Here is a 26,705-nt window from a genome sequence, read left to right as displayed (position 1 = left end):
GTGGCCTCACCAGGGCTGAGCAGAGGGCAGGATCACGTTCCTGCTGGCAATGCTCTCCCTAATGCCCCCCAGGATCCCACTGGCCTTCTTGGCCCCCAGCACCCACTGCTGGCTCATGGACAGATGGTTGTCCACCAGCACCCCCAGGTCCTTCTCCACAGAGCTGCTTTCCAGCAGGTCATTCCCAGCCTGTCCTGGCACAGGGGGTTGTTCTTCCCCAGCTGCAGGTCCCTGCCTTTGCTGAAATCTACAGAACTTTGTTCAACCCTACAGTTGCCCTTGTTATGTTGAAATAGTTTCTTTTAGCTGTAATGAAAACTTTAATAGCTGCTATAACAGCAGTCTTTCTCTTAGTAAAAACAGTTATTACTTTTCTATATTAATAACCTCTCAGTTTTTTATTGTATTCCTAATTCAGTGGTCATACCATTCTATGCAGACCAGAGATTTTCTAAAATTTTTTAAAATTTCCTCCTCAACTAAGATGGTTCTCTAGAAGAATTTTTTGCTGTGTCTCAACACTGTAGCCTGACAGGATACTACAGATTACAGAAACAGAAGGAAAGACCTGTGTGGATCGCTTATATCATTTAAAGAAACACAAACATGCTGCTAAGGTTATTTTAGATGATTTCTTTATTTTTATTTGTCCCATTTTAGCTGAGAAGCTATTTTGCTTTTGAATTTGAATCATTTTACTCAGTCTAAGGAGCTAAATATAGGTCAGAGTCATAGAAGAGTTTAAATGGGCAGGAGGGACTTCTGGAGGGCAGCTGGTGCAACCATCTGCTCAAAGTCAAACTAACTGTGAACTTAAATCAAGTTATTCAGTTCTGTCTGTAAGGCCCTGGAACAGATATTGTCACTGTTTTTTCAATTCATCCTCCATCAATACAAGCCTGCAGAGGCCATCTAGGTTTATTGCAATGTGCAGGATTTACAGAAGGTATGGTGATGTCTCTTGACTATTCAAAGATAGTTCCTCCATGACTGAGGATGTTTTCCTCAGTGAACTTTGCAGATGAGCCTCTGGAAAGGCAGTGAAAAGACCACAGTGATGCCATCAGGGCTGAATCTCTCAGTTTTATGTCATCCTTCTGAACAGAATTCATCAGACCTCTGTCCTGTGCAACAACTGCATCAGAGGGAGTGTTGCAAACTATTATTAAACTAAACTATTGCTGAGTTTGTTATACAGGAAAGGAGTGACTGCATATCAGTACTCAGAAACTGAACGCAGTGTTTGAATAAAAGTCCAAGTAAGGGGATTGATTTCCATATATATGCATCATAATGTGCCACAATTTGGTAAGAAGGAAAGACTTATCTGGGCCTGTTCTTCAAGTGTCATTTCTCAAGTCCCATTAACTTTAGTAAGCATAAGGCATGAATGGAATGTAGAATCTGGACTTTACATTAAAATAAAGCTCTTTCTGAAATAATCTTTCAGTTTGCATGCTTTGGTATGATGACAATAATCACTTCAGGATGTATGCTAGCAAAAATACCTCCACACTTCAAGCAGTACAAGGTACTTAGCAAGTGCACATGATGTTGCTAGACAGAGTCATCCAAAAGCATGTTATATATGAATACAATAGCTTCTTTTTGAAGGAATAAAATGTCTTTTCCTTGCTGCCTTTCACTTAGGCCTGGGATTAGAGAAACAGTGCATTCCTTAAGCAGCATGAATCCCCCTTTTGTAAATGAAAAGTAGAATGTGTTCCATGGCCAGATATTTTGGCCATCTTGATGTATGAAATTAGAAATCACCAAGTAGTGGAATCAAATTAAACAAATCACTTTTAACTCCTTGGTGCTGAGGTCACAGAGTACCATCTGTTACCAAAAATGGATGCACTCTGAAACCCCTATTTAAAGGGATTAGATACTGGGGATGATTAAGAACCTCAGTGTATTGTGCAGTAGCCAAGACTGAAAGTGTGAAAATAAAAAATGCTGAAGTTTTCTCTGTTTTTCTGTGGTTGGGCAACTAGAGAGCTGAGTATTGGACTTAGCTGAAAATCCTCCAAGTTGCTGCAAATCTGTGTATGAAAATAAAATTTTTTCCAGACAGAAGGAAAAAAATCCCACCTTTTATGAACTCTCTGCATCAATTTTCATCACTTGCTGCAATAATTATAATGCACTAAAATATCAGAATGTCATTTCTTTCCAAAGCGCTTGTCACAACAATATTTTCTAAGTCGTTACTCTGCCTTTGCTACCATTTTCTCAGTGCCTGTTATTTGAGTGTAATACAACTCTCCTTGCTCAGGTAAAGCTTTAGCTTCCTTTTCTTTGAATTAAGTCTATGTGCATTTACTTCCCCCTGTTTAAATTAAACATTTTAAGTACTTCTAGATATTCAAAATCAATATATCTGCCTCTTGGTTTTGCTTAAAAAGACAAATATTTAAAATGCATTAAGACTTGGCTTCAGGCTTCTTTCTTTGTGTTTCTGTAAATGCTAAAGCAGAAGAAAAAGGAATACTTAAGGCAGGAAGAGGCAGAAAATCTACCATTGTCTGATAAATCAACCAAACAAGAATAATGAATTACATTACAGAAAAGAATAAAATACAAGGCATGGCAAAGCAAATAGAGAGCTAACACAAATGCTTTTAAGCCCAGATCTTAGGAAAACAAAATTAACTTTCACTTAGTTTAGGGACATAAATGAAGTGACTGTGTGCGCTGACTCTTTGTTTGTAATAAGGTATTTCATATGGCAGGTTTTGAAGTGAAAGCTTTCCCATTGATAACACATGTCAAATGGTCCTTTCTCATGGCAGTAGGGCCATTGAAAGTAAAGAAATCCTTCAGATGCAGTTGGAGTTTCCAGCTCCTACTGTAAAGAATTCTGCAGTACTTGCTGAACACTAAAGCCTTATTTATTTTGGTACTAGCTGTTGCATTGGGCAGATTAGTGTTTGAGCAGCTATTCTAATTATTGATATTGTAGCAGTAAAATACTTGTACTTCAAGATATCACTATAGTCCAGATGGTTCTTTCAACAAAATGACCTGGCTGTTAATTATAGTGAAGTATAAACTAATATATTGCCCTCAGACTTCCAGGAGAATACAGGGACTTTGTCTCAGCAGTGGTTGATTGTGTGGGTATGCACAATGTGCATTAGTTCTTAGGGATTTAATTAGTAAAGCTGGCTCTAAGCACAGAACTCTTCAACTAGATCACCTCTTTAGAAATGCACTGGTAGATATTAGAGAATTTGCTTTTCCATGTGTGCTACTTCTGACTCAGATGTCTGTATCTAATGGCTTCCACAGCATTGAGCCTGGGGAGATAGGTAGTGCTGTAAGCTTTATTTATCATGGGAAATTATTCTGGAGTTAAAAGAACATCCTGTCAGAAGTATCTGTGTGGTTCCTACCCCTCCCTAACTTTGTCTTTCTCCTTTACTTTGTCCTAATGTAGTTTCAGGAAAAAAATCTCTCTGCCTTTTTTAAAAGGATGTAAAGGGTAAAATCTGACCATCTCCAGTTCTGCTTGCTTTACTTTATGAAGTGCCTATAGGACCCTGCTTTCTGTCCAAATGTGAAATACTTACAATACTTAAAATGTTACTGGTGGGAGTAATAAAAAACATCAACCACAAATAACAGAATTTGGTAGAGCAGATGGTTTTCAAATTCTCAAATAGTCTGCAATTGATTAGTGGGGCCAGTTAAAAAGTTTTAAAATTACTTTTAGAATGATGGCAACCTCAGTGGCATCTCCCCTGAAAATGGGACAATATTGGAAAGTCTTTTCAAAGGGACAGTTCAGTGCATTTCTTCATGATTTCACAGGCAGAACAGAAAACCATTATTTGTTGCCTTGTACTTGCTTCCAAACCTCCAGACCTTTCTGGGTAGGGTGGTTTAAAGCTCTTGGTATGAGAGATTTAGAAGCAAGTTTGACCAACTGCTAGTCTCAGAAATGTAATTGGAATTGATTCAAAGTCTGCCAGGAAATCAAATAATCACAAGTCAAATCAGAACTACACACTGTGTTCCCAGAGCACAGACACTGATTTTACTTAACAGGCACCCGCTGATGTTTGCTGAAGGCTGTACTGGACTGGTTTGTACATTTGTACAATTTTTATATTTATTGGTTAATTTTAAAATTTATGTAGTGTGAGCTGTGCACAAGTCCTCAGTATGACCTGAATCATAATCCAGAACATCTTTAGTCATTGTGAAAGTGCTTTTAATTTGACTTAATTTATGCATTTAAAAGAAGTCTTATTTTTATTCTTAAATTTAGTAACTGGTAGAAACTTAAGCCTGATTTCTTTTGAACTTACATTAAAAGTTTAAATAGAAATGTAATTGCAAATTACCTGGTTCATGAGTTCAATCCAAAGATAGACCATATTAGCTGGAATGCATACCTACAGTCAGATTGCAGATACACTTTCAATGTTCCATTGCAAAATCATTTATCAAGACTTAATCCACTTGAAGGCATGGAAGAAATTAACTGGCCAACTAATTAATAAACTCTTGCCTGATTTTTAATTCTTCAGGAAAAAATGCCTTTTCAAAATGCATTTTCAGCATCTTTATGTGTCTTCAATATGTCTATGTCTGACTAGTACAGTTTTCTCAAATTCTAATTACTTCCTGAGTATTAACACAGCGTATAAAGCTAATTATTTTAACAACAAACACAGTACTTTATATTATATATATATATATATATATGCGTACATATATAGTATCACTAAACTTGGCAATGGCAATGTCTGATGTGAGGCAATCTCAATAACTGAGGGGTAAAATGGTAAGCTTTTTACAATCCAAATATGGAATCACAGAATATTCTGGGTAGGAAGAGACCCAGAAGGATCATTGAGTCCAACTCTTGAGTGAATGGCCCTTATGGGGATCAGACCCACAACCTTGGCACTGTTAGCACCATGCTCTGACCAGCTGAGCTCTTCCTTTCCTTTCCCCAAACTGTATCACTAGGTCAGGTTAAGTCAAAGCTCTGTCTCACAGGTTTACACTCTCATACCTGGAGCAATCCTACCATTCCTACTGTAAGTAAAAGGTACTGAGGTTCAGCAGTTTGCAGGATGCTTCTCATGAGCTATGCGCTAATAACTGCTCATGAGTGCTCTCTTAGCCTGCCTAAATTCTGGATGAAGCATTGATCTTATGATCCAGGGGAGGTTAACCTGTCAGCAGGGAGTCATCATGCTTATGGTGAAGGTGGTTTAAACTAATGAGTGTCCTCTTGTAAACTGGGTCAATTTTCCTCCATGTGCATCTTTTAAATGTATTTTTAATTAGCTGGTTTATAAGGTGGCCATAAAACCAGTCGCATAAACACTACAAATAGGAGAAGGAAACTGGACTATTTGAAGGAATAGCTGGAGTTGGAGGGAAAGAAACAGAAACAAAGGGTTTCTGAAATGATAATTTAATTTTTAAGATGACCCATATATACAGCTGCTGATGATAATGAGTTGTTAATATCAGTTTCTTTTGCTCCTGGGACCATAAACTAGGTGCAAAAATATCCATAGTAGTCTAGACCAAAGATCCTACACAACAGGTGTTCTGTCCTTGGCAGTGGACAAAAGCAAATCCAGAGTGTAACCATATTTCTGCATATAATTGTCCCAGCTTCAGACAACTTCTAGTTAGTCAAAATTCCTGAGCCCACTGTTATTTCACTGTATTTATTCACTTCTCATGCATTTATCTTCACAATAATATCCAGTGTCCTATGAGGGTCACCAAGTTTCAGGGTGTCTGAAACATCCTGAACAATGGAGTTCCTGAGTTTTAAGTGCTCATTCTATGCAGAAACACTTTTCTTTTTTTTTGTCTTGAAGCCAACTCTTCCACATTAATATGAATCCTAATTCTTGCTCTGTTTACCTTGTCTGTATGCACATGATTTTATAGATATTTAACCTGGTTTTGCTGTGTTCTGTTTCTCGTAGATACATGAATCTTAAACTGCAGATGTAGAAACTGCAAATTAATGCCATAAATTTTTTGAATACCAGTTCAGCAAAGCAACATCCTGGTATGATGTTCCACAATGCATATCAGGAAAGTCCAGTTTTGGAACTCCATGGATCACTGCATGCAAACCTACCCATGTATGGCTTTTGCGTGAGGTCTGAGAGAGAAGGGAATAGCTGGTCCGTCACTGCCTCTCTTCCCACTGTGGAATTAGGGGCAAGATGAGTCTGTACTTTGGCTCTGGAATCGGGAGAGATTCCAAGATCACTTACCCTCAATATAGTGAACTTACCCTCACAGTCTGCTTGTCTAAATTATTGTCCACATTTTTCAAAGTTACACAGAAGGCTAAAGTTAATGGTAAAGTACCTGGTGACATTTTCAGTGTATGTATAACCTTGGTGAGCCTTGGACTTGTTTGTTTGGGTTTTTTTCTTTTTCATTAAATTCAGTTCTGGGATGCTTAGCTAGCTTTGAAAATCTAGCTATGAGGGAATAACGTAGAAAGCCTCTATTCAGGCTACAAGCAGCTATTGTGAGACTTGGAGCTTACAAGAGGCAAATTTCCTTGTAATGGAAAACCAGAATGAGATACTGTTGAACTTGCTTTGTATAGGATGTTGTGTGTGGGAAAATAAGTAAGGGTAGAGGTAATCCGGCTTAGAGATGATCCCAGGCTTAAATCCCTCAATATAAACATCTTCAAACCTTGAGGCTTCCTAGGTCTAGATATGGACAAAAATACTGTGTCTCAGGCCTGTCTTTAAATTACACAGTAATTGTTAATATCATTTTTGGAAAGGCTTACTATTCTATTATACAAAGAATGTGTTCTGTAGAAAGGAAGTTTGTTTTAAATGGCATAATGTGAGAAACAAAATATTTGTAATTTAATCGAAACTGCTTATATTCCATATTAAAGCAGGAAACAGTATAGTTTGTCTTGCTAAGAATTGTTTGTTGAGTGAAGTTTAAATGTCAGCTGAAGGTTTTGGTGTTATTTTTAAACATACTGCTTGAATAGGTGATTATTAAAAAGCTTTTTTTCTCAAGAGGTGTCGTGAGTACTGTGAATTTCATAACCAAACAAAACTTTGGATTTTCTTTTTTTTACACCATCGGGTGAATCAATGCAGAGGAAGCAAAAAACACAGAGTTGTTATAATTTAATTTTTTTCAAGAGAATTTACCTAAAATGCCTGTGACAAAACAAGTGGTTTTTACAAGGAAAAGGGGAGTGCAGAGAGACTTGCAATACATTAGCACATCAATGCAGCATTTTAATATTAGTTGGAGGTAAATTGTGTTTACCTCATTTTGCATTTGCTAAAGTACCATGAGTAAAATAGTACTTCTTATTATATTATTTCTTCTTGTCCTATCATTAGATTCAGATTGCAAATGTTGGACACCATGAATCAGAGTAATACAATGGCTCATGAACCAGTATATGAAGTAATGAATAAGTGTTATGATCTAGTACTGACTGAGATCATATTTTGCTTCTCTGCAGTACACTGAGATATCTCTTCCCAAACTGGTCTTCCATCATGCTGTTATTTAAATGTAAAAAATACAATGTGAATCACTTCACACTAATCATGTCTTCAAAACTGAAGGAACTAGTAGTAAATAACACTGCTTCATTTGTTCACTTGGATTTTGACCATATTTCAGCCTTCCCTGCATATTTTTCAGCACCTCTCCAGCAACTGAATTTCATGAGAAAAAGCATTGATGGAAAACTGCATATATTAGATGTTGTGTAGACATGGAAAACAATATTTGTCCAATAAACAGATGAACATGAGGCTGAGAGAGCAGCAGACATTTCATCACATTCATCTCAAATATTTCCTTTCTAGTTTGTGGTGTGGAAATGCAGGCAACTGCTGCTGCAGGGCAGACACTGCTGCTCATCCTTCTGCTGGAGTGGTGGGTTGGAATAAGTGCTGTGTTGTAATAGATGCCCATCAGTAAAGAGGGTTACAGGGAGGAGAAAGAGCAGGAACATTTCTTCAAGAAGGCTTTGATTTGTACAAGTGTTTGAGCACTTCAGGGTTGATGATATCTTTTGATTTATGCAAGGCATCATTAATTTCACCATTTACCATTGCTACAGCTTTGCCATTCAATACAGTGAGGTAAATATTTTTTCCTGGATGGTTCTGACACAGGATTTATACAGAACTCTGAAAAATCACACTATGACTTTACAGTAGAATCAATTAATCAAGCTTGTAGATAGTGACGCATGTACTTCATGTGCCCTGAGCAGATTCTGCCCTGTGTCGTGATATTAAATATAAAATATTTTCCCCTTGCTCTAGCCTATTTTTAGAGCAGTAATGATGCAGGACACATAATCCAGAAGGGAAATTACTTAATTTTTTTATATTTCCTTCTTCCTGTTAGTCTAAGACCATCAAACACATGTTCAAGACCATCTTTTAACCATACTTTTGATGGTCATTAGTGTCTTGTTCTTGCTAGGTTGTAAACTTTCTGGCCCGATCCTTTAGCTACCCTTAACTATTGAAGTTAACACAACTGTTCATATGCCCAAGTGCTTTGTTGAATAATGGCCCCTGTGCTCAGAAGCTTGTAAGAAGAATCCCACCAAAGAAAAGCAGAAAATGTGTGGCCAGTCACAAAAAATCATTGTGGTTTGCTAGATGAAATATCAAATCTAACAAAATATAATAAAGTTTTAGCTGCACACAGAACAAATTATTTCAATAATTTTCTTACCCAATAGGTTCAGAGATATTTCATCCTCCTTATGGCATTCTGTTTGAAGAAATTTCAATGAAGACAACAGGTTTACATATGGCTCATTATCTTCCAAGCTTTGATAACAACTCCTTTTGACATACAGTTAGCATATTAATTATGTGTATATATTTTGGAGGGAGTCCGTTTGTTGCGGTATTGTGACAAAAAATACAGAACTTTTTTTTTTTTTAAATGAAATACTTATATCAAAGCTTCTAGTTATTTGTATTAAATTACCGATTTTATGCTAGCAGGTAAAGGTTTTCATATGTCTTATTTTATAATATTTACTTTTATACCGTATTTTATTCTAGTGGGAAAATCTATCAGACACTTCATGTTAATTGCTTTCAATCCTGTCATGACACAGAAATTGACTTGATGTTACCATGTTTATTGATGCCAGATATTTTTATTGTAATTAAACCTTAATTTGAGCTGCTGTTGCTGAACAATTCCGCTGTGAAACCTTGCTTTCCAGCAAATCCCATTTGATTTTCCTTCTAATAACTTTTTGTAATTTGGTTGCCTGCATAATAGTGCTGTCACAGCTGGTATTAATTGGCATTTTTGTAACAAATAGTAGAGACCCATGTCAGAATAACATGCAAGAGCTGAAATACTTTTACAACACACACTGTTATCGTTTTCACCACTTGACAGGGGTGGAACAGAGATAAGGAGCCATGCAGTACTTTGCCTAAAGACCTCAAGCAAACCAGTGGCAGAAGTCTCCCCAGTTCCTGACACAGTCTGCTGCAATTTTCTTGCTGTGGATCACAGGATACAAAGAAATAAATAAAATCTCTGTTTATCTGGTTTTCTGGGGTAGCTCCATATTGATGGTGTTGGGCTGCATGAGCAAATTTCACTGCTGAAATGCCCCTCCTATGCCAGTTTTTCAGCTACAAAGCTTCAACTCCTTATGAGAGTCAATTTGGCACCCTCCTGGAACAGAAACTGCAATATAAAGGAGAAAAAGTATTTGAGGCAGAGAAAGTAGCTGTCTGCAATAGAATGGTAAAAAAAAAAAGAAACCACATTAGATGAAATTATTCATATGACTGGCAGCAGTGTATTTGTAATAAACAAACATGGACGAGGTTGAAAAAGATGAGAAAAAGAAAAAAAACCCAAACCTTTAAAATGTAGTTTATTTTAAATAAACTGTAGAACCATTTAAACCAGAAGTTTCATTTAGGAGAACTTGCAGAATTACCTGAAATTTTGTTGGATTATTTTTCTGAATGATACTCAGAGCTTTAAATTCTGTGGGGAGGTGATTTAGTATTCCTAGTAACTATTGTGCAGCCTTGGCTTAGGCTATGTTGAGGTCTATCAGTTTAAGATGCTTAAATTTTGCATATGAACCTGAAGTTTTCCAAGTGGCAAACACATGTAGTTGGCATTGGCATTAGTAGAATTCTGAGCTGTTTTTACAGCTTGAAGATATAGAATAAATGCACATTTTCCATCCAGAAAAATCAGAAGTTTATTTGTTTTTATTAAAATTGAACTAAAGAATGTAAATTAGGGAGGGGGAGAAAGCACAAAAATCTGATGAAGAACATCTTTGTAAACACTATTGATAGAGAGCTTAGTGGAGATACTCATGTGAAAATAAAGGCAGTTTGGGGTAAATTTAAAAAAGCCCCATGCTTTAGAGCATTCTCTGATCCTTACATTTCTTATTAGAGATGTCAGATTTCTGTCCAACAAAGTTAGCTGCATACCCTTGTTGAGCAAAAGAGCTAAGAGTGCATGGGATTTTAAGAACATGATCATGTGGCGTCTGTACAGCCATTTTTCTTAAGTCTAGAAAGTCAATTTATACTTCAGAAAATCTACTTTAAAAATCACAGTCAAAGTAATTAACATCAACTATTAATTTATTTGAAAAGATTAGTTATGTGCATTTGTCTTACAGACCTAAAAACCTTTAGCTTGGGCATCTGGAGATAGTTTCCATGTCAGTATCATTAGGAGGTTTTTAAAGCAATTGTCCTGGATTGCCTTTTTTTTTTTTTTCTTTATATAAATTTAAAATAAAGTAATTATTTGAATATGCTGTCAGCTGTTTGTACTTAAGTTGCTATTTTGTTGACTAATTTCACAATCTTAGAGCTGCTGAAATGAGTGCTAGCACTTACTGTGTCCTTCAGCTTCACTGCTTCTATACAAATATTTTGAGTTCTGGGAAATGCAAATGCTTGCTGTTTGTGCAAGCATCACTGTTTCTAGTATCAAATGATAGACATTCTAACCATGAGAACAATGAAGTTAAAAAGCTCTCTAAAGACTCATAATTGAAAATTTAGAATCAAGAAAACTCCAGATATTCAGAAGGAGGTTGATACTGTGACATCTGAAATACCAGGGAGGCAGACGGAAGCAGTCTGGCAATTTCTTGACAGTGTTTTGTACTTATTATAGCAGGAATGGCTGAGTTTTCTGGTAAAACTCTCCAAAATCAGTCCCATTAGGTAATGAATATTCTGTTAATATTAGCTACTCAAATGGCTTTTTGGGAAAAGATGTGGCTGTGGGCTCAGTGTGTGAACCTTAGCTGAGCTTGATCCAGACCCTTGGCTCTGGAGGCAGTGGCTGACATTCAGCTGGATGCAGCTTGAGCTCATCCAGTACCCATCCCTTAGTGTGCATTGGACAGCTAAACCCAAAAATCTAAGTAAAATTTATTGTAGTGATCTCACTAAGACAGTGTGCATTGCTGAAAGGAGGACTGGGAGAGGCTTTTCTTTTGCACGTGTGGTAAATACAAAATCAGCTGTTTAATGTTTCATAAAACTTTAGAGTCATGATCTTGATGAGCAACTTTATAGGACAAAGGCATAGTTTCATAATTTTTCTCAGCTTCTTATTGGGCTTTTTAGATCATTTCATGCATTTCATCTTCTTTTGCTTTTAAAAATATTAAAGTTAATTTCTTAAACAATCTTGTCATTTCATCTGCATACTTCATGCATGCATATACATTTTGACTTTTTCAGGCTTCTAGCTTTATTTAATCACAAAAATTCCCGCCTTTCCCTATTTTTAAAAAGTTTCTGTCTCAAGTAGTAGCTATTTCCTTATTGTATTTCATACTTTATTCTGTTATATTGCATGGTATTAGTCAGGTTTTAGACACTGACAGGACAGATTTTTTAAAAGGAGAAAATTGGAGGGGGTTTGTTGTGAATTATTTTTACATTTTACATTCTCTTTAACACATGTTATTTAACCTGTGTATCTTCTGTTTTTTTAAATAGCAGCAATCATAAATATAGAGGTGAGAACTGAAGTTTTAGTCTTGCTGGCTGACATGATGCCTTCCAGTTTATAACAGCTGATGTACTTGTAGATGTGATACAAAAACCTTTTTCAAATAAGCTTTACATACTGAAAATTTAAAAAATCCCCTTATTTCAGTGTATGTTGTTATCAGACTACCAGAATACTATCAAATTTAAGATTCATTAGCTCAAATAAAATTAGAAAAAGAATTAAGAAAAACTTCACCCTACATATACAGAAGCTGATAGGTTTTTAAAATGTATTTCTAATTTTCTATATTCTTCTTTGACCTATTTCTGTTTTCTTCAAGTAGAGAAGTTATCAGAAACCCACAGGTGTTTACAGATGGGTTACTGAGGGTTTGCTAATGCAGAAAAGTAGGAAGGAAGGAAGAGAAGAACTGTCTAGGAGTAGAAGCTCATATAATTAATGGATGTGGACCTGCCTGAAAATACATGTGCCAGTAGCTGGAAATACGTATTTTTTCCCATCCCAGGCAGTGTACAGGACCAGGTTATATGGGGCATTGAGCAACCTGGCCAATGGGAGATGTCCCTGCCCATGGCAGGGGGCTTGGAACTGAAGGATCCTTAAAGTCTCTTCCAACCCAAACCCTCTGATGATTCTGTGATTCTACCTTGAATTACATTTCTGAGCAGAGGCCCAGTAAACCTCTACACCAATATATCTGAATGCTGAGCTCTTCTAAGGTCTTGTGCTTGGGATTTGTCTTTTCCCAATTGCCCATGTAGTGGTATTTTGTGACCTACCTTAGGGATGTGTTTTGTCCAATCCCTGACTGCTGGACAATTACAAGATTTAATTGGCTTGGATAAATGTTTAGCCAAAGGAGAGTGATTTATTTATGGATTTCAAATGAAAAGTATTACAAGCAAAAATACACATTTTGTAGCTTTGCAAAGAGCAGTCCACCCAAGAAGATAGTTTAAAATAATCAGAGAATGATAGAATGGTTTGGGTCAGAAGAGATCTTAAGGATCATTGAGCGTGTGATATTTGATAATGGAGTCAACTGGAAGAGATGAAATCAGATGAAACCTTCTTACAAATGCACTGTGAGTTTTTGTCTTTATCCAATAGGCACATGAGGTGGGAAAACTTTAAGAGATATGCAAAAGCACATCCATTTCTTTATTTATTTTAAATGAGAGGGAACAATCACAAAGCAGGAAATGTACTTTTTAATGGATTTCTTTTTGAAAGAAGTATTGTTTCCAAAGAAATTGCAAAAATAATTAGCATATATGTTGTTATGAACAACAGCTATTGCAAAAATCTATTTCAAGGGGCCATTTCAGCTATTTTCCTACAGTAGTAATTTTCTCTTTAGTTTACAATCCTTTTCTTCTGAATCCAAACTGCTCATAGCAGTCTAATACCAGATCAGCCCTTAAGGCATCAGAGATATTTGTTTTCCCTCCTGAAACCCACAGTCAGGCACATTAGTGATTCTGTCATACTCAGCTAATTAATAATAACAGACATAATTTTGCATCCCCTATATAGAGAATGAAATCCAGAAAAATGTCAGAAACTACTTGCACTACCTAATGTTTTCTTTCTTTTGTCAATTCTTTTTTGCTCTTTGTTTTGCTTCCTTATTCAGGCATTATTAGACAAAAAGCTAGAAGAGCTGAAAATAAGTTGAGAGCTTATACTGTTGGTACTGCAGCAAGTTTTGTCATTGATTTAAATGGGAGTAAACTTAAGACTTCAGTATTACTCATAAGAGTCAGGACTAGAATATTACTTGAAGAGATACTGAACTAAAGGTTTTGTGGCATATCCTGAAAGAAGAAAGCTTGGGGATTTACAGGCATTTTCTCATATTTTCAGGCACAGATTTCTCAAGCAGTGCCAGGCAGCAGTATTGCAATGCTCTAACAATATAAAAAGTCAGACAGTTGACACCAAGTCTGTCTCATTATTTGCAGGATGATTAGAAGTAGCAGCATTGAGATTATTTTTTTTTTAATGCTCAGTTTTAATTCTTTTTTTTTTAATGTAAGCAGTATACGGTAACAAATCTGAAAATGAAATGTCACTGTTTATCTCCTTTAGCTGATAGAAGGTTTAAATTTCATTGGTGTACCATATTTTCTCCATTACATTAAAGATTCCTTAGTGAGGAATTACCAACTCTACAATACTTAAAATTCCTTCTGTTTTTATCCAGAGAAGCGAGAAAAGTTGCAATGGTGAAAATGTACTTTTATGTCTTTTGGTGAAAACAAACTTATATGTCTTTTCCTCTCTTTTTATATCATGTAGATATCAGCATGAATCAATTCCAGGTGCACTGGTTACTGGAGTCCTGTGCACACAATGACACCAAAGGACTTAGGAAAGTAACAGAGCTGACTTATGTAAGTCTCCTTTCAGCCCTCTGCTTGACTCGGAGTAGTTCCTAGGCAGCAAGAGGAAGGATGGTTCTGTAACATAACACAATATGTGTTATACCCCTATGTTTCATAGATCAGTAAGGATGCTTCCTTTTTTATGTTCCTCTTTGGCAAAAGATAAAAATTATGTATCTGGGCTGGTTTTGGGTTTCTTGGATTTCCTAAATCCACACTAGGCTAAAATATTTTATTTTGGTTTTTGTTGTTATTTAGAAAATGAGACCAGATAAACTTCTTAACTAAGTACTTCTATAACTCTGCAGGATGTAGAACATGGGAGCTTTATCTGCAATTAATAATTTAAGACTTTAGCACAGTGCAAATACTGAACAGTAATGCTAGTAATTAATAAACCAGGTTTTCTTTAAGACATGCCAATGAGTTTCAGGTGATTATTCTCCCTGAGGAGAATAATAGATAAGAGAAGAAGAACTATAGGTGACAAATACTGGATATTAAATCTGGAAGTCGGACAGATATCAGATGGGAAGAAAATATACATTTCAGTGCCAGTACTTCCTACTCAATTTGATGGCAAATTTCTAGTGTCATCTATCACTATAACACATTATTTGAACAACAGAGTAATGTGATTGGTGCATCAGAATTGGTTTAGTCTGTTATGCAGAATGGACAAAATCACAATTCACCTTTCCTTCTTACCCTGATCGGTACTACCCCATTAACACCACCCATCAATTCAGGGGTGTTAATGTCATGTAAAAGAGTAAATCAAAAGACATGATTTCTCACACAGGATGGTGTTAACTTGTGAGATTTACTGCTTCATGGGATCAGCAAAGCACAAATTAGAGGTGGATTTAAAAAATGATTTTGACGTAATCTTATGGAGATAGGAGAAACAGCATTAAAGAAGTTCATTTCCACTAGAGGTCAGGAAAGACTCTTTGGACATCTGTCCAAGTGCATTGTGGGATTAATGAACTTATTTCCTTTTTTTCCTTATTTCCAATCATTTTATGGTCATTCATCCAATCTGTCATGATAAATAAAAATAGTCCTGTCACAATTTTAAGGAGACATCAAACCTGTCGGGGCACTCTCCCAGCAGGTGGAAGGCAGGGAGCTCAGTCTCAGCCCAATTTGTATGTCCCGTGAAAATGACCTTCCAAGTGAAGGTTAGACTAATTTGCAATTAGACAAAAGAGGGAGTTATGCAGAAGAACCTGGGAAATTAGCGATTCTGAAGGGAATTAGGGATCTAAAAGGTAGTGAAAGACTTTTGACCTTAGCCAGTAACATATTATTAGTGATTTTTTGGGGGGATAAAAGCCAGCCAATCAAAATTTTTTTTCCATATATGATTTATGTTAAAGCTTTCAGACTGTAATTTTCAAAAGTACTTCAGACAATGGTAAGAATTTAGAAGGACACTTACACTTTGTGTAAAGTTTTCTTCTCCACTCATTGTCCTTAAATAGAGACTTCTGCTTTGTATTTAGCTGTGGAGTTTTTCTTCCTGATAAGAATATAGAGGTACTTAATGTACTCAAGTGGAAAAAAATGCATCCATAATGCTATGCTGATTTTAAATGTGCTTTTAAAAAGTTAAACATAGATGAAGCCTGTCATTTGCAGCAGCTTAACTCAGCTTTCTTACATTTATTTAATTCGATTAGCATTTATATCATCCCATTGCTACCCCCACTGCCATCATTCACAGAGGCTGTTCTAAATATTAGAAGTCAGTTGCTTTGATGCCGTGTGTCGAAGGAACTGTGTAGAATTGAAGGACATATTCAAATACCATGCTAATATATTTTACTACTGAAAATAATCATGACATTGACAATACTTGCTTTCTTCTCTGAGTTAAAACCACATTGGCATGTGTTAAGCATCCAGGAAAATATTTTTGTGGAGAGGACTTTTCATGTTTTGCCAAAGTTATTTTTCATTTTGTTCATATTTCTTTTTCCTTTGGGCTCTATTTGCAGCATATGATCTTTTTGTTTTTCTTATTGTAGGAAAACTACATTATTCTGAAGGACCTGTCATTTTCATGCAAATACAAAGTAACTGTTCTGCCTGCAAAATCTAAAGGTCGTTTTAAGGCTGAGAGTACTTTCTTTGTTACCCCACCTTGCTCTGCATTTAAAGAAAAAAAACACAAGCGCATTAATTGTCCTGCTGAAGGAGGTAAGGGATGATCTGGAGAATAGTTCCAAAAGCATTTATAATCACCAAATGAGAGTCTTAAAAAGCAGTTTTAGGATAGAAAATGAGAGATTTAAAACAAATAAAAATATCACTAATGTTTATGTGAAGATCAACAGACATACACAACAGCATTGATTTTGGCTAGTACATTATTACTGTTTTGTCAATTAAGAATAATCCTAGTGGACATACGATAATATCTGTAATGGTATGGTTGACAGTTTTTTTGTAAGGAAGAATGGTTCCCCATTGTATTTATTATAATGATGGAGGATAACTGTAAACATGCTTATGGTGGTGTGACCCATCTTTTTAATGTTTTGCTGCAGATGCAAGCTGCTTTTTCAGTTTGATTTTGTTTAGGTTAATTCTGCTCTCAAATAAGAAATACAAGCCCTCATATCTTTTCCAGCATTGTCACAATGTGTAACTAGAGGGTTATGGAAGTTGCAGAATTATGGAGACATTAGTTGGAGAGGACCTCTGTGGTCAGCTGGTCCTGGCTCAGGTCAGCCATGGCTTTGCACTGCCAAGTGTGGATACCTCTCTCTCTGGAGGGAAGCCCTCTCACCTTGAGTCCCTCCTGTTCCTAAGGGTACTCCCATGCTCCATGTCACCCAAAACCCTGCTGGCCTTCACTGCCTTTTCCTCAATGCCTGTCCTGACAGATTCCAGCATTACAGCCTTCCTGGGCAACTGTAACTCAGGTATAACTTTGCCCTAATCAGAGTGCGCCTATTAACTTGTACTACAGTTTTAGTGCATGACTTTTACTCTTTGGCTGAACTATGGAGTTCTGTGCTACCCTGTGCATTTTCTTGTGGCCCCAGAACTTCCAGTCTGAGTTCAGGTATTCGGAAATATGAGGAGCAGGAGAATGGCTCCCTGTGAATGAGGCACTCAGGTCTTTACATGCCATAGCTTTCTTTTCTGTACCTGCAGCTGAGAGCATTTTATCTGAAGTTTAAGTTTGGCCCCAAATGTCAGTGGAATATATCAAACATAGGATTTTGGTTAACACTGAAAATGTGGTAGAATGCTGACTGCATCATGTGTAAAAGTAGAAATAAAACTTTGCCTGACCTCGATTTTTGAAATTAAATGAATATTATTGAAGATAATCTGTAAAAGTTCAGCATATCTTTTTTTGCTTTCCAAATTTGTAGTGCCAGCTCTACCCAAAGTGTTGGCCAAACCCGAGAATCTGTCTGCGTCTTTCATTGTTCAGGAAGGTAACATCACTGGTCATTTTTCCTGGAAGATATCTAAGGCAGACCTTCACCAGCCCATGACAGGGTTTCAGGTCACTTGGGCAGAAGTGACCACAGAGAGCCGGCAGAACAGTTTACCCAACAGCATCATTTCCCAGTCACAGATACTGCCAGCAGTAAGTTGTTTGTTACTTTCTTTTGCCAGTGGCTCCCTAAGTTTGTGTGTCTGTGCCTCATTTGTAATGTTTAGTGGTGATACAGATGTCAAACACTGGTTCTGCAGGTAAGCTGGAGCAGGAAGTACTTAATTTTTCCTCCTTGATGGAGATACAAAGCATAGCTACTCTTCTTGATGATACATCAAACATTTTAAACTGTAGAGCCTGGAGATGCCTTTAATTATCTATCACTGTATGTATCTGTCTATTTTTAGCACCCAGTTAACTTGCAGAAGGCTCTGATTTGAGCTGAAATAGTGTCTTCTGTCCCTCAGAAACCACCAAGATTTAGGGCATTTATACCAAGGACCATTCACTCTGACCGAAAACGTAGTATTTACACAATCAAGGCTGAAATGCACAGGGCCCAACTGCTGGAGCTGCTGAATGAGCAGAGCGAGAGTACAAGTGCAATGTATGCACTCCTCTCTCTGCCCTACCCATGCAGGATTTTATATGATTTGGAACAGCTTAGCCAGGTCTGTTAAATGCAATCCCATCTCAGAATATGTGCTAATTTGCCAGGAAAACATGTTTCCCCCCACTTTTTCTCTCTCTCCTTTCCCTTTTACTGTCTGCTCTGGCAGTAGCAGCAAATTATCCCACAGGAATGACCAAAGTTATTCCCACAATGTGCTTTGGCTTCCCCACATGGGGTGGGTAGAGTGCCAAGCAGAATCACCTGTCCTGTGCATTCCTGGCCAGACCAGCCTGGCTGGTGGCAGGAACACCCTGCTGTCCTCACTGTCCAGCATCACTTCTCCAGCCATCCCCTTCCTGCGCCTGGGCCTTTACAGCGTGGAATAAGAAGAGTGATTTGTTCCAACTTAATGCAGATGATTTATAGTTTTGATTTTGTTTTAGATGAATGACTTCTGATTCCTTAATGTCTGTGAGTCTTTAGCTAGATGTATTCCCATGTGAAAGTTTCTATGAATTTACTTTGAAATTATTTAGCACATGTCTAAGTGACCACAAAAGGTGTGGTGCAGTGAAAAGTGAATCCATCATGCCGTAAATGATGCCTTAAGAGCAAAAGGCAAATTCTTATGGTGTAATTGGGACAAATCTGAAATTAGTGTGGTCACCCTTTTTTTCCCACAAGCTGCAGAAGTGGACCCAGGGCAGCCACTACTTTAATTACCAATTAGTAGAATCCACTTTCAAATCCAAAATAAAAACAAGTTTATGTAATGAACATGTTTGTTAAAAGGAATGGTTAGGAAAATACATTTTGATTCGTTTTTTAGTGATGAGCACATTTTTAGTGATCATCACAATTTCCATATAAGTCTGTAACAACTTGGACCTTGTACACATGAAACCATAGTATTATGGTTAAAAATGTGTCTGTTCAAAGGGGACTGGCAGGCAAAAAATTCAAAACATGCTCACTCAACAAAGTGATGCATACGTTAAATCCTTTTAACGGAACTCTATGAAAATAATTTGTGTCTGCTGACAGTGCTAGAACCTCTTTAAACCACTGATGTGTGTGAGCAGTGCAGCTATGTTTTATTTTCCAATGGTCTGAGAATTCAAGGGTTGTGCTTATTTTTAGGATCACTACATACTCACCGTGCCCAACCTGAGGCCCTCCATGCTGTACCGCTTGGAAGTTCAGGTGCTGACGACTGGTGGGGAAGGGCCAGCCACGATTAAATCCTTCCGCACGCCCGACCTTCCTCCATTTGCACCCCACAGTAAGCACTGCACTCTTCTGAAATATGCTTGTGACATGTTACAGAATTTCAGTTTTCCACATGTAAAGAGTGGAAGCCTTTCTCAAGCCTTAGAGCTTTTACTGGTTCCAGTAGCATTCCATAAATTTAAGATGTGTGAAAATACTGGCTATTTTTCCCCTAATGACTGTCCATCAGCAAATCCAGTCTTTCTCTCACTCAGTTTCTGTGGTCTAGCATTTGCCATTTGTTGCAGCCATGGATCTTTGGCTTATGCCTATAACGCTTGGGATTCAAAGTTGGTCTGTCCTCCAGGTGCAGCCTGGAGGATTACATAGCTTTCAAGATTAGATTTTTCTGGGTTCACTCAGTCCAGCATATCTAGAGCTTAAACATATTTCTAAAGCAAGACAAACCTCTTAATGGCCATTTCCAGCACTTCATGTGTTTCTGAAAAATACAGCTCAGTGTTGCAAAGCCAAGTAAAAAATACAAGTAGTTCAAAATCTGTCTGCTTGAATATTTTTGTCCTTTTAAAGGCCCACTAAAGTTGCCTGGACTGAACATACACATAGTTGCCAGCACAAACTCAGCACTTATAAGCTGAAGGATTGAAAGCTGAAGGTCTCACAAAGCCTTTTCAGATAAATGTTGGCATTACATATTCAGGGTTTTTATATGTGCATAATTTCCTGTTCTTTTGTTTAGGACCTCATCTGAAGCAGCATCATCCACATCACTACAAGCCATCCCCAGAGAAATATTAGACTGTTTCAGATGATTATACAAATAACTGAGAGGAAAAAACTGAGGGCTGGGTAACAGCACATCTGTTGGAGCAGTGAACCCAGTTTTCCAATGGAAGTTGCCATCCTGTACGATCTGTATCTACTTCTCTGTAGTTTAGACATGAAGAATTATGTTTGCACCATGACCATAATGAATCATACAGCAAGTATCATTTCAGTACCAGCACTATTCAGCAAACTGAAGACCATATCCAACTCAACACCTGTGAGAAAATATTCATTATATTGTTCATTAAAATGTTTTCATATTCTGTGTTTAAACTAGCTTAAAATGGTGCAGTGTATACAGCTTTTTCTCTTCTTGAATTCAATATTACTATTTGCAAGGTCCTGTGATGTATACATACTTTTGAAAGATGTTCTCATTAATGGATCTAAACTATCAATTTTTACTTAAAGCCCTGCCTGTCACCAATTTAAGGTCTAGTGTGTCTTGCTATTAAAGAATATATCAATTTGTCTGAAATGAGCACATAAGTAAAATAGATTACAGTTGCAGAAACCTTGAAATACCCAGTTTTTAATAATTTTAGCGTCACCATGGAGGAGGATGATGATATATATGTATTACCCATCTGGTCTAAAGTGGTAATGTTCTATCATGTAGATCTTCTATTAATATAGTTAATAGTTAAAGGATATACAGGGTAGAAACACCATTGTAGAGAAACAAATGACAATTAATAGAATTGTTTAAAACTTATGGCAATGAATGCAGTTAATTAATAGGTCCTAGAAAAATAACTTTTAAAATCTTACTTAAAATTTTTTGATACATAATATTTCAAGGTATAATATTATCTTGAATACAAACACCAATTTTCTAAAAATCTGAATAGTTAACATTAAAGTTTTAGAAACTGAAATTCTGAGGCACATTTATTATTATAGTAGCTTTATAGCTACTTTTTGGCTTTGAATTTTGACGCACATATTTCTTTTCCCTGTGGATCTTTAGAACAGAAGGATGGAAGTACTGGCTCTATTTTGCTGTTCTGCTTACAGAAAGAATTATGTGACAATATTCTGGCATCTGGAAAACATTGGCTTATAGTTTATTTGAATTCATTTCTCAAATTTAGACAGAAGGGTGCCCTTTTTAACCATAAGGGAATTCATATTGCCTTATTGTGCAATATAAACTGTCTAGAATAATCTGTCACACAGAGACACATGTCTCAATAGTAAACAGAAACTGCTTGGATTTATTATTGAGAGGGTGGAAAGTATCTGCCAATAAACATCCATACAAGTACCCATAATCAGCTCTTAATGTTCAAGATGTTCAAAGTGCTCCTGAGTTCTTTGGCACTGTTTCCATTGCTCCTTGAATCATCACATCAGACTAATGTACCTCAAAACTTGACTCCAACTGGACAAAGTGGCCACTTTTCCTACCAGCAGATGATACAGACTCATCTGTGCTTCATATTTTTCTCAGATATTCAATAAGAGGAGCTTGGACATTAGTGGTACATGTATTTCCCTTGTCTTGATGACAAACTGTTTTGTGAAAAAGCAAATATGAAGAAATATCTATCTGACACAGAAGATCAGAGCTGTGTTTATCATAGTAGAATGTTCATGAAATATTCAGTTTGTCTATACTGAAATTTACAGCATTTATACCACAGGGGGGAAGGAAACTACATTAATTTCTGATCATTTACTCATTACAATTTTTTTACAATTTTACCTTCGGTTTTAAAGGGCTCTTTTGAATTCTTTTCCTATTTTGGTTGCTGTCTTTTTAGATATACACTTAGTGACCAAGAATTTTCCCAGACTTTTTCTATTGCTACATGATTTGCAAAGGCCTTTAACAATAGCTTAAAATATATTGAAGGCTATGGTGCTTTGAATTTCTTCCTCTATTTTCCAAAATACATTAGCAAATCAGCAGATGAGCTCTTCTTCCAAAAATCTGCAGTATAAAGGTTTCTTTTCAGTTTTTTTTTAGAATGCCAGAGCCTGAGATATTTTTGTCAGGATGAGAGTGTTTCAGTGTATGTTTTTACAAAGAAAACAAAATTTGCATTGGGACTGGTGTGCAGCACTGCTTTCACATTGCATAGGGATTGCATAGGGCATAGATGAGTCTAGAAGTTATCTTTGTGGTGTTTGCTGGATCAGCAGGATCAGGGAAAGTCATTACCTCAGTCTTCTCTGAAGAATTCTGTCCAAACCTTTCAATCACAGTCTGTTCTACATGTGCTGGATCAAATTGACAGTGACTTGAGTAATGTTAATGAAATTAATTACATTTCATTCATAGTGACACTGTAAAGCATAGCTGTTGCTCTTTGGTACAATGATGCCAATTCATTGGCGATAAGCAGTAAGTTAGAAGCCCCCTGGGTCATCATCCTTCTGAGAAGCATCAAAATGGTTACTGTTTGCTGATGCCATTCTCTCTCAGGCATTCTTCTGTTCAAAGTAACAGTATTTTTGAAGAACACTGAGAGGTTTCCCCTTCTGAACTAGGTTGATCAAAACCAAAAGTTGAAAGTAGAAATCTAGTGATCAAGTGTATTATATTGAGTCCACTAAGATGTAAATTATTTTTTTCCTTCTACAAATGATCTTATCAACTCACCTTTTAAGTCACACTCCAAATCAAAAATGAGAAATACAAAGTCAACAAAGCTCATGCATGGATGTTAAATTCCCAGCTCTGAGTGATTTTCTGATTATTTTTTTTTAATTAGCAGTACAGGTTTGAAGTTTTCAGTGCCTAATTCTAAAGCTTTGTTTGCTGAATCACACTGGGTATTGTCCTAATTTACTAGACTAAGCCACATTAAACATTTAATTCAGCAATAGAGTTGCAATTTGCTACTTAATTCCCTAGTTAAAGATTTATTTTCTCTAATGATGTTGAGTAATTCAGAGTTAATATTGGGAGGATATTAGAGATATTGGGATGTTTTAAGATTCTCTGCACCTTTACACTAATGTATTATTTACTGTGTACGATTCTGATGGATTTGTCAGTTGAATTCAGGATGCGGTTTTTTTATCTTTATTTCTTAATGGAGAGTTATAAAATTATGCTATTTTTGCTAACAGCTTTGTGAAGTGATTTTTTTTGTTTGTTGGTGATTTTTGTATAAGAAGAAACTGGTTTGTTCTTGTTATATCTTTTTTTTTTGATCATTCTTTGAGTATTTTATAGAGCAGGAGAAAATAAGACAGAACTTGTGCTGTGTCATCCATATGTATCAACTTGAATATTCATTAAGAATATAGCACACAGATAAGTAAGAAGTCTGATTCTTTAAATGCTGAACATCTCAACTTAGTGGCTTCAGAAGGAGCTGAGGACCTGATGTGGCAATGCTGACATTGACATTGATATTTGGCATGGTCACACACAAAGTCATTTCTACTGTGAGTGAGAATTTGGCAATTCTCCTAATTGTTATTAGCAGAACTGTATAGAAACCTTAATACTGAGTCAATTTATTTCACAATACTTTCATCTCCATGCTTCCACCTGCAGTCAGGGGGAGTTTCCAATAAGCAGGTCCTGATTCAGGAAGGTTGGCACAAGGGAAGTCAGTGGTGTGGAAATAAACCTGCGCAGTTAAGAACGAGCTTTAGTGATGCTCCACATCGAGCATCAAGCATGGATGTCAGAGTTTGTTTGAATAATGTCTTAAATCAGGGCCTTGTAAAACAAAGTGGGGTAACCAGACAGTTCTAAATTCTGTGTAAAACACCATAAAAATTTTTATTTTTGTGTATATGTAAATGTCATAGTGATATTGACTTATTTATTAATTCATTTTGTTATACTATGTGCCAAGTATGTTCCTACCCTTTTGAACAGTACCTGTGAACATCAATTACTAAAAATAATGTTATGCAAAACTTGTGCATTTTAACCAGGAATATGCTACTAATAATCTGTTGCATGTAGTTTTCAATGATTAAGAAAACCCTTTATTTAAAAAAATGTAAATGGATACCTGCAGATGTTGATGATTATATGTGGGTTTGCATGCCAAAACTCATTGTTCAGTTGTGGGCATGAAATGTAACGACTGTATCACCTCTACTGATATATTAGTAAGGTACTATTTACAAAGTAATTAACAGAGCTCTATATGTAAATTTTTTCCTTTTTACTTAATTATATTGTAGTAAAGGTAACAAACGCTTCTCTGTTACCCAAATTGGCTGTAGAAATTATGTTCCTATAACAGTCATTTAAAGTCAATATTTATTTATGTATGTAATACAAAAAGATTGGTCTTATGTGTTTGTCCTGTTATTTAGAGAAAAAATATACACTTGTAAAAACATTTTGTAAAAAAATACAAATGTAAATAGAGTCTGATTTCTTTTACTCACTATTTTCATGTTTAGAATTTGTACATACTGTTTATGTAATAAACTATCCTACATCAAAATATTGGTACATTATCTCCTCCATACAGAATTTAGAATTTTGCTTTTCTTGAGTCGAAGAGATAGAGCCATCTAAGAAAAATCAGTGTCATACCAAGTACCTCTGCTTCATCTAAATTTCATTGTGTCTGAAGTCATACCATTTTACCCTCTCTTTACTACAACATTTTGTTTTCTTTAGATAGTCTTCAAAATATTGTGAAAATAAAATTAAATATGATTTGAGTCATTTACATTTAAACCAATACTAGAAGAAGTAAAAAGTCATGCATATAAGCTTGCCCTTTTTCTAGCCTAACTAGATAGTTCACAGTGAAGATTTGTTGATACTTTTGTTATGCTAACTTAAATTAATTAAGTTGTTGGATCTTTGCCAGTGGCTTGATCCTGCAAACCAAGATTTTCATGAGTGAAACTCATGATGAGTCTGTGTATGCACTAGATTTGGAGTGTTTTCTGTACTAAAGTGCAGTATCCCATGGTTTAAATTTTGTATTTTTAACAAATATAAATATCTGTCTTGGTACAAATATTTAACTGTTTCAAATTCTCATAGATGCACTGTTAATCTCAGGTGCAATATCCTTAGTTTGGAGATGCACCTTTGAGTACCTCTTGACTTACATAATAAACATTTCTTTTTTTGTTAACTTGATGAAAACCTCCAAAATTTCCTGGTATTTCTATCTCATTAGAATAACTGCTTACATTTCTAGTTTTGATTTTCTTCTTACATAAATAAATAATATTTAGAAATACCCCTATTTTTAAATTTCTCTGCAAGTAGGACTATTTCTATAATATTTGCTGTTGTGGTTCAGTAAACCTAGATAAGAATGATATATCACCTGAATAGGTGAATTGGTAAGTTGTCAAAATAAATGGTTGAGCTGTTCTATACACTATAATTCAGAATAGCAATTCATTTTTTCTTTCAATGTCCTCAAAGAAATATTTTATTCTACATTGGATTAAAGGACACAATGAATGGATTAAATAAAGCATATGAAATAAAGCAAATTTACTATATATTGAACAGCATTCATCATTTTGGGGGTGGTACAACGTGGCTTTTGTGCACCTAAAACCAGAATACACTCAAAAGATTCCATTTCATAAAAAAAATTGCGTACAATAAAGCTTGTTCCAGTACAAAACCAATCCTCCACATTTCTATTTTCTGATTACAGGTGTTGTATTGTCATTGTCTGAATCTATGCCAGCCTCCTTGAGGAAGGCCTTGGGCCAAAACAGTGGCTGCAGCCCTCGGTGGCAGTGCAGCACCTGGAGGGTAAAGAAGCACCAGGGAGAGCAGTGAGAATGAAAGCTTTGAAACAGAGCCAGTGTGCAAGGAGGGAATTGCTGTGTCCCCTTTGCACTGTGCTTAATTTCCTCTTGCTCCTGTTCAAGGTGCTGGCAGGAGTGTAGATGAATATTTAATACACACCTTGCTATAAGCATTTACTGAGTGCTGTGAGGCACAGCAACTAAAGAATTTATGAATGCTTTCTGTACCCAGTTCCTTACCTGTGCTGGTGATTTATTCATGTTACTTAATAATGAGCTGCATTCAGCAGGTCTGTTTCTTCTCAATGGAAAATCAACTTTGGAAGCAGTGGACTGTCATTTTTCAGGAGAGTTAGGCAAATATGCTGCATACAAATATCCCTTTATATTTGTGTGCAAATGTATTTGTACAGCAAATAGA

General features: G+C 36.2%; 1 protein-coding gene across 1 annotated transcript in view; it reads left to right on the top strand.

Moving 5' to 3' along the window:
- Nucleotides 1–26,026, top strand: part of ANOS1 (anosmin 1) — a 132,896-nt gene extending 106,870 nt beyond the window's left edge. Inside the window, exons 10-14 of the mRNA XM_066545343.1 lie at nucleotides 14,353–14,447; nucleotides 16,472–16,643; nucleotides 17,831–18,051; nucleotides 19,655–19,796; nucleotides 20,484–26,026. Coding sequence (XP_066401440.1) covers nucleotides 14,353–14,447; nucleotides 16,472–16,643; nucleotides 17,831–18,051; nucleotides 19,655–19,796; nucleotides 20,484–20,542 — 689 coding nt within the window. The 3' untranslated portion in view covers nucleotides 20,543–26,026. The remainder of the gene's footprint in view (nucleotides 1–14,352; nucleotides 14,448–16,471; nucleotides 16,644–17,830; nucleotides 18,052–19,654; nucleotides 19,797–20,483) is intronic.
- The last annotated feature ends 679 nt before the right edge of the window (nucleotides 26,027–26,705 follow it).

The sequence above is a fragment of the Molothrus aeneus genome, chromosome 2 (genome assembly GCF_037042795.1).
Source record: "Molothrus aeneus isolate 106 chromosome 2, BPBGC_Maene_1.0, whole genome shotgun sequence".
NCBI lineage: Eukaryota > Metazoa > Chordata > Aves > Passeriformes > Icteridae > Molothrus > Molothrus aeneus.
This window is presented reverse-complemented; position numbering and strand designations above follow the sequence as displayed.